At 44.3% G+C, this 16,827-nt stretch overlaps 1 protein-coding gene across 5 annotated transcripts in view; it reads right to left on the bottom strand.

The window, feature by feature from the left end:
- PDE7A (phosphodiesterase 7A) overlaps positions 1 to 16,444 on the bottom strand; it is a 78,155-nt gene extending 61,711 nt beyond the window's left edge. For all 5 annotated transcript variants that reach the window (XM_015855681.3, XM_085539504.1, XM_015855682.3 and 2 more), the window contains exon 1: positions 15,749 to 16,444. In XM_015855681.3, coding sequence (XP_015711167.1) covers positions 15,749 to 15,886 — 138 coding nt within the window. In that variant the 5' untranslated portion in view covers positions 15,887 to 16,444. The remainder of the gene's footprint in view (positions 1 to 15,748) is intronic.
- Between the last annotated feature and the right edge of the window lie 383 nt (positions 16,445 to 16,827).

The following is a 16,827-nucleotide window of genomic DNA, read 5'->3' as shown; positions in this document are numbered from 1 at the left end:
ATTATCTGCAGGACCCGAAAGCAAAGGAGTGAATCCATGAATCTGTAAGTTTACACAGCCCGTGAGCTCTAAAAGCAGGCAGCATCCACTGGCTGTTTGCTAATTGCCAGCCGCCACAGTTATCTAACTGCAGGGAGGAGCTAAGCCCCTGACACCCATCACCACACCAGATTAATCAGGAAGAGACCAGGCTCCACAGCTCACACTAGCAGGGAACCAAAGGAGAAAGCAGGCATGTTCTTGCTTCCCTCAACAAGCAGCAGGCAGACTACTTTTCCCCATCCTGTTTCCATTTTGGCACGTCTATGCAATAGCACATCTGCTAACTTCACCAGTTTGGACAAAGTTCTTAAAATTAACCTATCCAATTTCCATACATTCATCAATCTGGGCTGCCAGAGATCTGGAAATCCTTCAGAGAGCAACTTGGTATCACAGAAAATCAGCACGTTCTGGGCACTGAGCTCATTTTCTATGATAAAGTCTGTTACAAACTAAGGGAGCTTATGAATATGGGAACAGCCTACACATATGCACTAAATCTGTGCGTGTCAAAGCCTGCTACACACGTGCAGAAGGCTCCTCAGATTCCTATCCACTTTCTCCAATGAAAACCAAGGAAAATATATACTAGGTGACTCATTTCCTCAGTGTGTCCATGCATCATCAGTAGGTAAGAGACTTCTATTTTTTAAACTGCAGGTGTTGTCAAATCCCATCAGATCAAATCAACATCATACCAACAGTATCACTTGAAATGACAGCAGTCCTACTAATAATCCCTTACTGTCTCTGATCTTGATGAAAAAACTGGCATAGAGGAGGGTTGGAATCTGGTCTTCTAGTAAGAAAAACAAGCTTGTTGTGCCCGTGGTCAAGATTGACAGGCGAGCTACCAAGAAGGATTCAGCACTAAAAGCATCATCAGATCAGAAACGAAGTGATTAACTAGAAACAGCATATGATGTGAAACAGTACACAGAACTCAAACGTTTCAAACAGCCAAGAACTTTAATACATCTAAAAGGCATATCAATTCTGTAGAATTGTTATCTCCAGAATATCAGCACCCTGCAACTTAATTTGTTTAGCACAATGAAGGTCTCTGTAAGGTATGAGAACACCAAAGAGTGGATCTATGTGATGACTGTGGACTAAGGCTGTATATTGGGTTCTGTACTGTGATGGCAGTGACTGTGATGGCAGTCGACGGAGCCACAATCATTAATCCACACAATAAGTTTGTTGTAGAAGAAATGCAGTCCTGTACAGCAGACATATAACCAACCTAAGACATTAACAGCAAAGACCTTTCCTTCCCCTGCTGTCACTGAAAAAGCAAATACTTAAAGAGTCTTAGAAAGCCCTATCAAGGGACTGCTTTCAGGAATAGCAGTAACCTGTGCCAAAATGCTACAATTTAATGGCTAAGATAAAAACTTACTTTGTAAAGCATACAGAAGTTGAACATCTAATACTCACCCTCCATTTTCCTGACATTTTAAAGACACTAAAAGTTTCACTTCCCTTTTTCCCCATCAATAGGAGAACACCAGACAAAGTTAATTGTTACAGAGATACTAAGAACTTGGCCTTTTGCCTTAAGAGTTACTGAAAACACGTACTCTTAAAATGAAAGCTGAAAACAGAGGAGCTTAATAAAAATAATGAGAAAGCATTCGTCTTAACTTTAATGCCCTCCATTTACATGAATGAAAGCCAGGGAACAAAAAAGCACATGAATTCCAGGAGCTGTAACTGCAATGCTTCACCTATTGTACTTGAATGAAAGCAAGAGGATACAAAAATAATTTTTATATGCAGTGACGCACAAAGTGTTGTTAATCAAATTATCTAAATCAATAGTATCAGCAAAATCATAATAAATTCAGCATGCTTATATAACAATTGACTTTTAAGGAAAGAACTTAATCACGTGAACTTAGCAACTGACACAAAAATATATTCAGGTTGCAAGTGGAGTTGGTCACGTTTGTCAGTACAGATAAAACTTCTGGAACGTTGCTCTGTAAGCTTTCAATGCACAGCCCTGGCAATATCCTAGGCAACACTGAAGCAGTTTGTGTTACCCATATCATCATTTACTTGCAGAAAGGAAAAAAAAAAAAAGCCTAGAAGTTCAGACAAGAACAGCGTTGTATTTCGCACTTAAATCTTCATACCCTGCAACCAGTTAGCACAAAGAACCACGATGCTGACGACATTCTGTAGGTTCCATCTTCCAAAAGGGAATGGCAGCACCAACCTCTTCAGCTTCCACACTCTTCCTTCTCAGCTTCTTACAACTGCAGTTTCCCTGCCAATACGTGAGGTACACACACATTCTTACCTAACTGACATCATTTCCAGAGACAAATCACCTTGATGGCTGGACAAAGCTGATTAAGAAGATAGAACAGCCGTACCAGTTTTATCTGAATGTGTGGGAAGAATTGACATTGTTGCCAACACGTTTATGTAATGTGGTTCCTGCAGATGTTCTAACACTTTCAGTTGTCAGCTGGCTTCAGAGATACACATCACAAAGCCAAAGCAATTTAAAGTAGAACCCTCCAGGTGGTGTCATGCGGATTTCAACACGGTAAGACGTCTTGAGAAACAAGCTGGAATATCTACCTTATAGAACAGAAAGTTTCAAAAACCTCAATGACACATTCCACCATGGGCTAATTAGAAATTACTTGTGCCCCATGGCCTCAAGAGTGGCCCTTAGCACACTTAAAACCCATTCCTCGTCTTCAGGAAGGCATAGTTCTGCTATAATATGATCTGTGCTGATTCCAAGACAAGAATTCCGAGCCCTGTTCATCCACCCATCGTATATCTTTTTAAAGCATGCATGCTTACACTTAAACAAGAAATGCATGTGAAAGAGAGAAAGAATGAACCAGTTTGGCATCGGAAAGCAGTAGGAGTTTGCACCTGGGACACCCTTTGTACCTACATAAAAGTCAAGGGACAAGACTAAAGCATACTTCTTTTGTCTCATACAACCCCATCTCTGGAGAGCACCAGTACTCTATTTCAACTTTATTAGTTCATCTCTGACCACTAACTCTCTTCCTCAGTTACTAAGCAACTTAACAGCCTTGCTTAAAAAGATCTTTTTACTACCAGAGCACAAATTCTTTACATGTTGCAATGTAAATTGAGCCCACCTCAGGTCAGCCTGCAAGACAGGGCTTTTGAACCTGCTGGTAAACATGTGCCCAGCCCACTTACATGCAGCCCCTATAGCCCCAGTTTGCATGCAAATAGCACCCCTCCAGGACCTGCTGGGGCTGAGGCAAAGCAGCAGCATCTGGGCCCTAGATTGGGAGCACCTAAAGTACAGCTGTGAGACAGCACTTGTGATCAGATGGATGTGAGGCAGTTAGTTCAAAGCCAAAGCAGAGGCCCCAAGAGGCCTAAAATGGCACTGGCAGAACCTAAGCTGAAAAGTAAGACCTGCCTGACTGCCCTGCAGCACGGTAGGCCATTATATGGTTTTTATGAGGCAGTCGAGCAGGAGTCTTAATGCTAACCAGTGTTTTTTCTCCTGCCTTCACTGGAGACCTCTTCACATTGTGTTCACACTGCCACATGCTCTACAACACACTCACCTGCAGAGAAACAGGGGCACAGCAAAAACCTCCTCCTCATAAGAAGCTCAGAGGAAAGCATAGACTAATGGGGGACACCATACACAAGTACTACAAGTGTCCAGGGAAATCCTTTGAGTCCACAACTTACTCCTCCTTCCCCTGAGGTGCTGCTTTTCCTCCTTGTTCCCTAAAGCAATGAAATCAGTGGAATTTACTGAGCAGGGATCTGCTCAAAACTTTAAGCATATTGATGTCATAAATATCCCATATTACATAAATCCATTTTCTTAATTTACCATGACTGCTTTCATTAGCACCTTCTAAGTAAAAGGAAATTCAGGGTCCTCACAAAAGGTCTGAGGAACTGTATCTGAGCCATCATGTGAGGGATGTTATGAGAGCAAGGCCACAAACAAGGCGGTGCACACAGAAAACGCAACAGATGAAACAGATGGAGATCAATGCGTGCATTAAACAAAAATGTACTGCTTTCAAAACAATATTATGTTCTGCCATCAAGCACTTCATATCAATTATTCTAGCCTTCTTTTAACAAGCAGGACAAACCCTAGAAAGGGCTGGTGGCACGAGCCTGGGCACAGCACTTAGCTTACCCTAGTGCTTTGATCTCACAAATGTTAGAAAGGGAACTTCATGGAAAACCCTGACACTGTATCCCCTGCAGCCAGCAACACTTCAAAGGGATTCAATGTATCGATTGCTGCAGCTCCCTGTTTTTTCCTCTGCCATCTTCTATCATGATGCATTTATTTCCCATGCATCGACGGTTCCTAAATTCCCCTGTACACCAACATTCCCCTAGTGCTGTGCATGGTAGGCCTGCACAGGGCATCCCCAAAGGCACTGCTCCTAGCACAAGATGTGTTCCACAAAGGCCCCTAACAACCTACTCGCATATACCTCCATCGAACTGGATGGACTCACTGCAGTCTGGGATTGGAAATAATTCTGCCAGTCAACATCATCAGCATGCTGCACGCTCTACTAACTTCAGCAGAAACCAAAGGCTGAGCAACTGTGAACACATGGAATGAGTCAATCCAAATTTGTTCAGGTTGGCAACTCAGTAACACAGGGAATGGCTATTATGGTATGACTGTAGTTGGTCTAAGACACACTTCAGGGCAACCTCCACAGACTCTAAAGGAGATACACAGATACACAACAGCTACAAATCCGGGAGGGGTGGGGGGGGACAAAAAAGGATAAATCAAACAGACACCTGACATACTGAAGCACTAACATATAATGGCATAAAACCAATTTGCCTTTATATATAGCTCATTCCAACTAAGTACTTCTAAAACCTCACTGTAAATGATTAAAAAAAAAAAAGATAAATCTAATAAGTATAAGCTTATTGTTCAGAAATACAAAATGAAAGCAACAGATCTTCCAGAAATGGGTATTTTTACAATATAGTTTTGTCCTGTGACCTGTCAGATGTAAGACAGCAACTCTGCAAATGGCAGCCTGAGAGCTGCCTTTTATCTTTCTGAATCTATGCAGCACCCACCACACCATCATCTAGTTATCACATTTTAATGTACATATATTCAGTCAGACACTCACAAACCTTTTAAGTATTCTCAGCACTTCTCCAAAGACAAAAGAATGATTCTCCTGTTCTGACACATTTCATTTATAAGCTGTAACAACCGCAGCCACTTTTCAGTGCAAGGTGCAGAAAGGAAAGAAGCTTTCAGTTTCATGAGAAAATAACCTTTCATTTGTACATTATTTCTAAACGCAGTGTTCATATATAAAAAAAAATACCCCCCACTTTTTTTTTTTTCCATTATTTTGCCAAGTCTATCATCCAAATTTCCAAATTGGGTGTTTTATTGTTAAAAAGGGGGAAAAAATACACATTCTTTAGACTAGACTTAATGTGGTCTGTCAAGCACTTGTTCAAAGGTTAATGATAGCCTACCTCTTAAAGCATTCTCATTACCAAGTCAAGTCTATCCAATACCCAAACTGCACAGAAACGCGGCCTCATCTACTAACGACAAAATTACAGATGTGGAAGTTATCCAAATACTAATGTATAAGAGCCACGGGGTGCAGGATGCCTTTTCACAAATACTAAACAGCACAACACAGTGCATTAGTTGATTTGGATAACAATAGGGCATTTATTCAACCCACTCCTTTGGGGAGAAACTGAAACAATCACGCAGTGTCAGCTGCTCTGGACATTCCTCCAATGCTGTGCACACAACTCGGGTCAGTGCTGCCTCCGCCTGCAGCTCCCGTTCCTTGCCTCACACCCCGCAGAAAGCCAAGCAGCGCAAAGGAGGCAGAAAAAAGGGAAGGGCTTTTGCTGCTTTAGCTGTGCGAGCCAGGACTCTGCGGGGTCAGAGGAGTGCAAGAGTCAGCACAAGAGAAGGAGTAAGGATACGCAGTGAGAAGCAACACTGTGACCCATACTGCTTAAATTAACAACAAAAAGAGCCCTGAAATTAAGACTGTGGACATTAAATACATCTATCATCTGAAAATGGAGACATTCTGTTTAAAGGAATACCACTTAAAAAAATAATACCACCCACGGCTCCAATAAATGTTCATCACCAAACACTAAGCTCAGCATTGGAGAGTGTCAAACAGCACAGACTTAAAGAACTTGCCTCCATTTTATACAACGCATTAAATAAATAAATACCATGCTCAGCTTCTAATACCTTATCTTGAGGAACAACAGAAACAACATTTTTCTTTAAGATTTTCATCACTTCATTAAAAAAGAAAATGCACATAAGATGTGTTCTTTAACTTCTCACCATCTCCCCTCTCCCCCACCCACTCAGACCCTCTGCCCCATTCACTATAAGAGAAAAAAACTGACCTCCTGTCTCCCAAATTGATATCAAAGTCTGTTTTTTATTGTTTCCTTTGTTTAAAACATGGCCTCTTTCCTACACTGTTATTAATACACCAGAATCCAAGAGAAAGGAAAACAGTCTTAAACTTAATTAGCCATACTAGCCTTCCCTACTTATTCAACCAATCACGAAAAACAACTTTTTGTCTAATTCTCTGGGATCATCCCTCCTAAAAAGCTCGTGAAAATGGATTAGCATTGTAGTGCATGGATTATTTCACTTGAATTCTATTGTATCAAAAGGCAGTAGGGGAAGACTTCAATCAAGGGCCTCTTATTAAGACACACAACATTCCTTCACTCCTCAGCTTAAGCTGGAGGGCACTGGCAAAAATAATGCCAGAATATTACAGGAACAAAAAACCAAAAAGCAAAAAAACCCACCAAGGTAACCATAGCTTCAATCATTCAACCCCCCACAGGAGGTGAAGCCTTTTTTCTCTTTAAAAGAGCTCAAGATTGCTGAGTACAATTCCACTGCACCCCCTGCAAGAAAAAGGTAAGGAATTTAGTACCTGCAATTTGCCATGTTTACTTTTGTCTTATGGTAGGTTTGCTAAATTATCCCACTTTTTGTGGCAGGAACATAAATAGGATGACCGAACTCAGGAGAATAACAAGACCCTTCTTGAAAGGGGGACAAAATGAATGGGGGACAGTCTTTCACAAGTATGTGAAATATTATGCAATTCTCAAGGTAAAAAGTTCAAGTTGGCCTTCTTTAATTCTACAGGTAACAATCAGGGAACTGTAAGCACTCCAGATTTTTTGAGTATTAAGCGCATGCTTTTATCGCTCCAAAAGAAAAGTTAAGATGGGGCATTACTAACAAGACTCCTTTCCCGTCCATATTTCAAGTGATGACCAAATGCATGAAAACTTCACTATGCAGCTGAAAAGTCTTTGGGGTTGTGGGTTTTTTTGGTCTTTTTTTTTTTTTTTTTTTTTTTAACGGAAGTGCTGATTTATGAGTGACTAAACATGAAACCTTCTCAGTGCACCTTCAACTGCGACATCAATATATTAGCTGGAATGAATTCAGACCAGCATCACTCCTACCATGACAGATGTGTGCCCTGAAGAGAAACTCCAGCCCACTACTGGACTGCACTACTAAAACACTATATTTTGTAAGAATGCTCAGTTACCGTGATCTAGATTTATGAGCACATCTGTCAGGAAGTCACTTGCTTGTCCGCACCCCGACACAATATCTCAGTTTCCAAAACAACTGAAGGCAGCCACATGAAAAGGAAACTGCATGCAACTGTGTCAAAACATCCCCATACTGAGGCTGATCCACCTACCCAAGTCCCAAGCCATCAGCCATCATAATCTTCTTCCTCACAGCCTTGAGGGAGCCTGTACCTTCTCCCGTGTTTCTTCTACCCTTGGGGATAGAATTGATGGGCAGCACGTTGTCTTTCACACGTAATAAATATCCCATTTGACTAGTCAGTAGCCTCCAGCTGCTTGCTACGGGGAGACGAGGGGGAAGAAGACGCACTGCTCATAGAGGAAGCAGCCGCTTTCTCTCCACGTATCTCATCTGGCAGCAAGGAGCAGGAGAAACAGTCAAGTCTTCTGCTGACACAGAGCTGTTCTCATTATTCTCATTCCAGCACGCTCTTCTTAATGTTCAGGCAGGTCTACTGCACATTTTGGCTCCCTCACACTTCCAGTTAGAAGCAGAGAGAGGAATTTGCCCCTCTACCTCGCGATGAAAAGCTGACTCTGGGAATCTGTTTTAATTATAATTATTGTGGGAGTGTGGTTAGGAAGATAATAAATCAGATTGCTGGATCACAGGTGTACAAAGTGGGGGAAAGTGAGAAGAAAAGAGGAGTTGGGCTGGTGCAACAGAAATAAAAAAAAGCTCAGTGTGGGTGGGAGGAGGGCAGGAGAGGTGAGATAACAGCCACAAAAGTTATTCTAGACCAGAAAGAAAACAAAACATTTGGCTACACATTTCTTACAGTACACCCAGGATATAAACATACAAATAAGCAATTCCCCGACTAGCTTTTAAATTCAGGTTTGTAGAACTGCATTTTTATAATAAAATACTTTCTCTTTTTTGGCAGGCTGCCCTGATGGATTACACTGGCTGCTTATTCACACCGCAGTTACTTGTTAATGACATAATCAGAGCAAATCAAGGAAAACTTCACGTCTAATGAAACTCAAACTCTTCCAAGTTCCACTGAGGAATTTTGTGCGTGACATTGAACAGGAATGAGAGAGGCCCAGGTTCAGCTCCAGGTCCCAGACACACATATGTAAGGCCTCACACGCATGGGCAGACACAAAGCACCCGTGCTTGCTCATACAAAACAGTTTTTTCAGCAGTGGAAGCCATTAACACAGAATTGAATATTTTATTTAGCTTTGAGTGCACACAAAGGTCTATTCATGCTAAAAGCGCTCCTTAGCACGACTTTCAAAATTAACATTAAACTCTTTACTTTTATTTTTAGCGCGTCCATCCCAAATCCTGCATTTACAAGGAAAGGACATTGTAAAGAACAGAACACACTACATCCCTTAAGTAATATCACAATATATATGAATTTATCTTAGACACCCAACCGTACAAATTCACACACAGAAAGCATTGATTTGTGTTAACAAAGATTTGCACAGCAAATGAGAACTAAATGACTTCAGATATTTTTTTTTTTCCAGAAATGTGAAACCAATCTGAGCTGTCAAATTTCACACTGTCTGCATGCAAACTCAGCAGATTTTAAAGAAAGAAAACACAACATGCTTAGTCCAGTCAGAAGGTGGTTCTTAAATGGGAGCCATAGCCTCGCAGTACCTAGAAATAGCCATGAATCAGAGATCCTCCATGCTAGAAAGTGACTGAGCACATTTGGAAACCTACAATTCAGCAGAAAACAAGTGGAAACTTGCAGATGCAGAGTGATGAGCAAAACGCAAGGAAGCAATAAGCCCCTGGTCATCAGCACGATGGGGCACTGTGCCAACAAAGCGCATTCTTACTACCGCCATGTTCGTTTCCACCCCCATAGGCTTCACAGACAGCAGGTGAACTGTAGAAATAAGGATTCCATCCCAGATGTGCCCAACAGAGTCACAGAATGACCCGGGTTGGAAGGGACCTCAAGGATCATGTAGTTCCAACTCCCCTGCCTGGCAGGGCCACCAAACATACACATTTACTAGATCAGGTTGCCCAGGGCCCCGTCCAACCTGGTCTTGAACACCTCCAAGGACGGGGCATCCACAACCTCCCTGGGCAGCCTGTTCCAGGGCCTAACCACTCTCCTAGTGAACAACTTCCCCCTAACATCCAACCTAAATCTTCCCTCTTTTAACTTAAAACCATTTCCCCATGTCCTGCTATTGTCAGCCCTTTTGAAGAGGGCTCCACACCTGGACACAGTACTCCAGATGGGGCCTCACAAGAGCCAAGTAGAGAGGGACAATCACCTCCCTATCCCTGCTAACCACCCCTCTTCTGATGGAGCCCAGGATCCCATCATCACCTTCCATGTGCCACAGCATTCGGAGCACGACAGAAGCATCTGAAAATTGCATTATTTTTTTCCCTAAGAGTTTAATTTCACCTCAACACTGAGCATATCACCACGCTGAGTCAAAATTAATCCAAGGTGAAACTTTTCTCCAGTAGCCTGAAAGAGACTGACTTAGCAAACACAGGTTTTTAAGAAATGCTTCTGAAACAGACATCCCAAACAAAGCACTTTTAAGACCAACAACCCATATTTGCACTACATCGCTACCTCAGTAGCTCCTAATTTAGTATATGAATAATCAAAACGAAGCCAAATCCTTGCGAAATTGTTTTAAGTTTTTAGAAAATTAATTTTAACCATGCAGGGCACAAGGCTGAAGTCTCGTATTTCAAACCAGTTCCCTTTCAAAAGCAGCACCAGAAAGTTGACATTGATACAATGCACAAAGTATACTTTGTGTATGTGTTACACAATCTAGACAAAGAAGTAACAAAGAATTGACTTGTGGCGATCCAAGACAAACTAATTAATGACCATTTTAAACTATTATTCTGCTTAGATCTTCCACGGCAATTACGGGCCATGCAATAAGCTGCCGTGACCTTTTGCAGAATAAAGGTACCAAGGCTGCTTTACATTCCAACGTATGAAAAAAATTAATTGGTCATAAAACTCAGAAAGCGTTTTAAAAATGAACTGCCACATAAAATTACTGCCGCGCACAAAAGCCCCAATCTGAACTTGTCCGTGCTGCACAGAGCCAGAGTCAGTCTCTGCCTCTCATATGAATAGATGCAATCTCAGCAACCAGACACAATAAATACAAGATGAATGGAATGGCAAGCATAGCAACAACACACAGAATTAATTCCAGAGGCTAGGAATCACATCATGAAAATTATTTCATTATTTTCACTCGTTAATTATTCATGCAGTAGAGATACGGGAAATGGTAGGAGAAAGCTAAATAAAAGAGCAAGAGGCTGCAAAACACTGACGGAGAGGATTGGAACCAAATAAAAGAGAAGTTATGAAAAACAGAAAACGTGTAAAGAAAGGAGCTTGGGGTAAGTTCCACATTCAATAGCAGGCCCAACATAAGGCATTCCTTCTGTCTCCACACTGCTCGTGACTCCTGGTCTAGCACTGTGACATGCTGCTTCCTCATTACTAACAGGCACGAACGATCATTTGTGAAGCTACACTATGAATCAGCAAGGGCTGAAAAATAACCTGATAAAAAAAAGTTGACACAACCAAGAGGAAAATGCAGAAACGAGCAGCTCCGAGGAAAAAATAGGTCACGTCAATGTTCTCATTGCAAAAAGGGGCAACTGTTGGATTGAAGACCAACCAGTGCCTATGTCCAGACCATAAAAACACACGTATGTTTCCTAATGCTATACGCAGCAGGAAACATAGTTGGATCTCACACTTGGTATAACGGACAAATCAGCAATGTTAGCAAAAGCTGTCCAAGGCATTGGGCTGCTGCTTGGAAGCCCTGATTCTCATGGACCTCTCACTGAAGAGCTGCCCGGTGCCAGGCACCTCCAGCTGCTCTTTCTGGCTTTTTTTCCTGCTGTGTCCTCTTGAAGTCAAGCTTAGGATTCCACATGCATGACCTACAGTCTATTGTTCAGATGCATATAGCGTGCACAGACACAGAGCTTGATGCTACGCTGCTTAAATGCATAAAATTAAGATGCAATAATGAAGGATCACAAGCTAGGTTATTAGGGAGCAGACACTAAGTTACAAATGACCTGGTGAACAATTACACCAAATACTTCAAGTAAAAGTTCAGTGCCTACATTTCTGAGATTCCATTGGAACCATTTATTACTTGCTCCTCTCCCTCTCCATGGAATTTCATACTTACATCTCTTTTGTTTCCAACCTTTACAGGCAGAAAGGCAAAAACTGGATCTTTACCTCTATTCCGACTCTACCATCAGCCCCTCCTAATGTAATTTTTGGAGGCAATAAAGCCAGTATGGAACCAAAAACAAGGCAGAAGGATAAAAAGGAGGCAAAAATGACAGCCTAGGCCAAAGTTTTCTCTTACTCACTTATGACATGTTTCCGAGGCTGCTTCTTATGCCATGCAAACATGTGCTGACCTCTCGATTCAAGTTTTTTTGTTGGTTTGCTTCTTGTGTGCGTGTGGAGTGCAATGCCGGGCATGTCATCAAAAAGTGCTCACAGCTGTGTTTCTAAAGTGGTTTTCATTATAAACCCTCATTCATTAAAGGAAAAGAAAAAAATGAGACAAACATTTCACACTAAATAAGCAGTGCTCCGGTTTTAGCAACTTTTTAACTAATATTAATAACAGAAGTTAAAAACAACGTGAGGCAAAAAAATCCAGAACTAACATCTGAAAGGTCTCCTTTAATTTTAAAAACATCCTTTTGTAGCAGTGGGAACAAACAGCCCTAGGGCACGATCCAAGGTAATACTTAACATCCACCTGACCTCGCACTGAACCCCAATTTAATATCAGCAGTGTGAAATACCTCATCATTTCAATAATCACCAATTCAGGTGCCCTTAAAACCAGCTTATGACACCAGCATTTAAAACCTAAAAAATAAAAGCAGTAAAAAACCACACAGTAGCAGTTCTTTCTTTGACTGGACTGGACCAGCAACTATCACAAATAACCTCCAGGTAATAGATGCCACTTCTGCTTATTAATACTTTGAACTTAGAGAAGAATACAATGAAATAATTCATTCATAAAAGAGAACTGCAAAGTGAAGTAAGTTTTTTATCTACATTTACCTGGGACAGAAACAGGTTCAAATTGCCACAAGGAAGATCTAAACTCAGTATTACGAAAGAACTCTTAAATGACAGAACAGTTAAGCACTGTTAACAACAGTTAAACTGTCTGCTAAGATTGCATAATTCCTATTATTTGAGGCTTCTATGGGTATGGTTTCAAAAGCCTCATGGTACCATCCTTTTCTTTAAATCAATTGTGATGATCTTGACCAAGCCTATGGTACTTTAGGAGATGGCAGGTCACCACCCAGCCCTCCCAACCAGGTTGGCTGTTCCTTCACTGAACTGAATCAGGAATGCCTGACAAGCATCAGAGATGGTATAAAGGAAGCAGTAATAATATATGCCTGGTGTCAGGACTTTAACCTTCAGCTGTAATGAATTATGTCAGCTCACCACATCTCATAAGACTCTATCTTCAAAAACATATTAGACAAACAGATTAGACAAACATCTACTAATAATACTCTAAGTACAATTCATCCTTCCTGGAGCTGATGAGAGTAGACCACAACTCCTGAGGTCATCTGCAGCAGTGCTATATACTCACACTGTAAAAAAGAAAAACAAAAAGAAAACCAACATGCACAACCCTATTGGAACCCAATCAGTGAAACTTAAACAAAACATTAAACCAAACTTAAATTAAATGAGATAAATATTTGCAGGCTCCACGCTGTCATGATTAAAATCTACACTTAACATAGTACGTATTTGTCTTACCACTGTTTCCTACCTGAATGCTTCCTTATCTAAAAGGTAGACTTAAGTCATTATAGGCTTAAGAAATTTCACATTTTAAGGGAGAATTCACTTTTCAAGACCTTACTTTTTGCCAAAAGCCTAACAAGTGCATATTTCATCATAAGATATTGGTCTGTTTGCACACACTGGCTTCCTGCGTAACCTACTGTAGGGAGCCTCCTCTAGCAGGGGAGTTAAGCTGGATGATCAGCAGAGGTCCTTTCCAACTTGTACTATTCTATTTCTTAAGCATTCTAGCACACATCTTCATCTCCTATTGCTCAATTCCAGCCCAAACAGAAGAAAGAAAGCAACAGACCAGGATTCACACCTCCTGAAACAAAATGGAACCGGAATACCTGGAGTCTTCCAGGAGACTTGCAAGGTGAAGTTAACCAGAAGTTACACAGATTTAACCTCTGGCCCATTATTTATGTTTGCCTACAATAACAGCAGGTTTGGGAGAGATTCAGATCCTATTATCTGTAAGCAAGTCCAAAGTGGGAGAAAAGGGTAGTCCAAAGACAACAAAACATTGTTGTCCCACAATCAGCCTGACAGTGTGTAGAGTTCCTCCCTTAAATATCCAAGCTCCCTTTTAAGTATGCATAGACTTATCCATCTGACTTACCCAAAGGAAATACTACTTGGTCAAGCATAAGTATGGTTTTCACTTTCTGACACGTTACACAACCACCCCTCCCTGTAAGCCACCCTAATATACCTGCAGCACATTGGGCAGGAAGAAAGAAATACATCAAGAAGCTTAAAAAAGGGGGGAAAAATAGATAAATGCCATTTAATTTGTTAGGTTTATACGTACTAGATCCCTCACTTGCACTGGAGAGTAAACGGAAAAGGAACAAATACATTGTGTCACTTTAAGGAACAAATACATTGTGTCACTTTAACCGCTTTTCCCATTCCTTCTTCCAGAAGACCATGAATTCTTCTAACAAGAGACCCTTCTCTCACTAGCACGGGACACACGCTTGGTTAGACTGGACCTTCAGGAAGGTTTGCACAGATAGGAAACTCACCATCATCAAACAAAAATCAGGTGAAGGAGTGTAAATGGAAAACACCCTAACCCAGTCGCCATGTGGAAAACTAATTTGTCATAAGAACAGTTTTCAGCTATTTAGTATTACATTCGTACTTGGTGGAAGGAAGGTCAACGGATGCTTATCTTCACCCCCTTACTAATTCAGATTCCTGGTAATTAATATGGTATTTATTTGCTCACTCTTCTTTCCCAAACGCTCACACCCCTCATGCTAATACAAAGAGCTTCACTACTGCTCCAAGAGGAACAACATCAAGCCCACCAGCTCCCCATGCTCCACTTATGTGTGTAGCACAGTAAGTCATGAAAGAGGAGAATACCTTAACGAAACACCAAAAAACCTTTAGAGAAAGAAATGACCGTCACAAGCACGAACAGCAAAGATTGCATCTTCTGTGAGGACAACATCATGCAGAGTCCCAAAAGAGACCTTCCAAGAAACACTCAGGAGACAAAAGCTGCCTTCTACCAACACGCTTTCTTCCGCAATTCCACGTGTTCTCCAGAGGTTTATACCAGAACATAACCCTATTACTGCTCTCTGGGAGGCCTTGGCCATACCATCACGTATCCCAAAATTCAGGACAGTGCCCTCAAGAAAACCTCCCTGTTGTCCCGATAGTCATAACGCACGTTTCTGTAATGTTCCCATCACGATCGGAAGAAACAAGATACCACGGAGCTCATCTTGCGACTGATGTAATGTGGGCAGGGAACAACACCATGGCAATGCGAAGCCATGGAGCTTTGTCTCCTTCCAGACGGATTGCCAAGTCCTCATAGTTGGAGGGAGGCACAGCTCGGCATCCCAAACAGAATGCTGCAGTGCACGTTCGTTATTTCAATAAAATCACTTCAGCTTTAGGCTGCACCATCGGAAACTCGGCCTTTTTTGGAAGGGCCCGAGCTGGATGCCAGGAAGCATCCCTGCCTTAGGAGCCGAAGGCGAAGCCTTCCGCCGCCGGGGATAACCCCGGGAGGTCACCGCCCGCACCGCAGCCGAGGCTGCGAGGCCGGCTCCGGCGGGCACGCACAAAATGTCGCATTCTCGGCCGGCGGGGCCGCGAGCAGCCCGGGCCCCGTGGGAGCCCATCCCGCCGGCAGCCCCCCCGGCCCGGCCCCAGGCGCCTACCTGCGAGAGCTGCCGGGGGTTGGGGCAGCCGAAGAGCGCGGAGCTGGAGCTGAAGCTGATGGCCCCACGGCGGCTGAGGACGTGCTGCGGCACCGGCCTGTCGAGGGGCAGCACCGGCAGCTGGCAGCATACTTCCATTGAAGAGGTCTCGGGACGCCGACCCGCCGCAGGGCAGCGGCCTCGCCCGCCGCCGCACCTGCCCGCGCGGGGCTCGCCGCAGCGGGGCGGCGGGGGGGAGAACGCCCGCGGGGGCCCGGCGCCTCCTCACCGCCCGCGCACCCCCCGGGGGGCCGGGCCGGGCCGCGCCGGGCCCCGCGCCTTTGTCCGCCGCCGCCGCCAAAGCCCGGCAGGAGCCGCCGCCGGCAGCGAGGGGGGGAGGGCGAAGGGGGGGGTAGGGGGGCGGAGGAGCGGGACGGCGCTGCGGTGCCCGAGGCGGCGAGTCCCGGCCCGGAGCCGGCGGCCGCTCCTTCGGCCTCGGAGGGAACCGCTGTCAGCCCCGGAGCCCGGCGCCGCTCATGTAAGCGAGGCCGGGGGAGACGGGCGCCGCGCTCGCCCCTATTGTCCGGCACGGCCGGCAGCAGGAGGAGGCGCCGCCGCACGGCCCCGCTCCGCGGAGGGAAGGGGCCGGGCCCTCGGCGAGGGGACCCGAGGAGGAGGAGGAGGAGGAGAGGGAGGAGGACAGGGAGGGAGGAGGACAGGGAGGGAGGAGGACTGAGCCTTCGCCCCGCCCGCCCCCGCCCGGAGCAGCCCCGATCGCGCTGGCCCAGGAGGAGGCACGCGCCCGGCGGACGCTGCGTGGGTCGCGCGGCTGGCGACACGCAGCGCGTCATCACGGCCCTCCCCGCGCCAAACGCTGCCGCCCGTGCGCAGCAGCAACGGCGGAACAGAGCGCAGCGGCGGCGCCAAAGGGGCCCGCTCTGAGACTCGGCGCATGCGCGACACGTTTCGCGCCTTCGGCGGATGGGGCCGGCGGCGATGCCGGGGCGGGACGGGGATGGGGATGGGGATGGGGATGGGATGGGATGGGATGGGGATGGGATGGGATGGGATGGGATGGGATGGGATGGGATGGGATGGGA

This window comes from Coturnix japonica, chromosome 2 (assembly GCF_054131305.1).
Source record: "Coturnix japonica strain WE chromosome 2, WE-NBRP24, whole genome shotgun sequence".
Lineage (NCBI taxonomy): Eukaryota > Metazoa > Chordata > Aves > Galliformes > Phasianidae > Coturnix > Coturnix japonica.
Note: the sequence above shows the minus strand (reverse complement) of the source record. Positions and strands in the feature narration are given on the sequence as shown.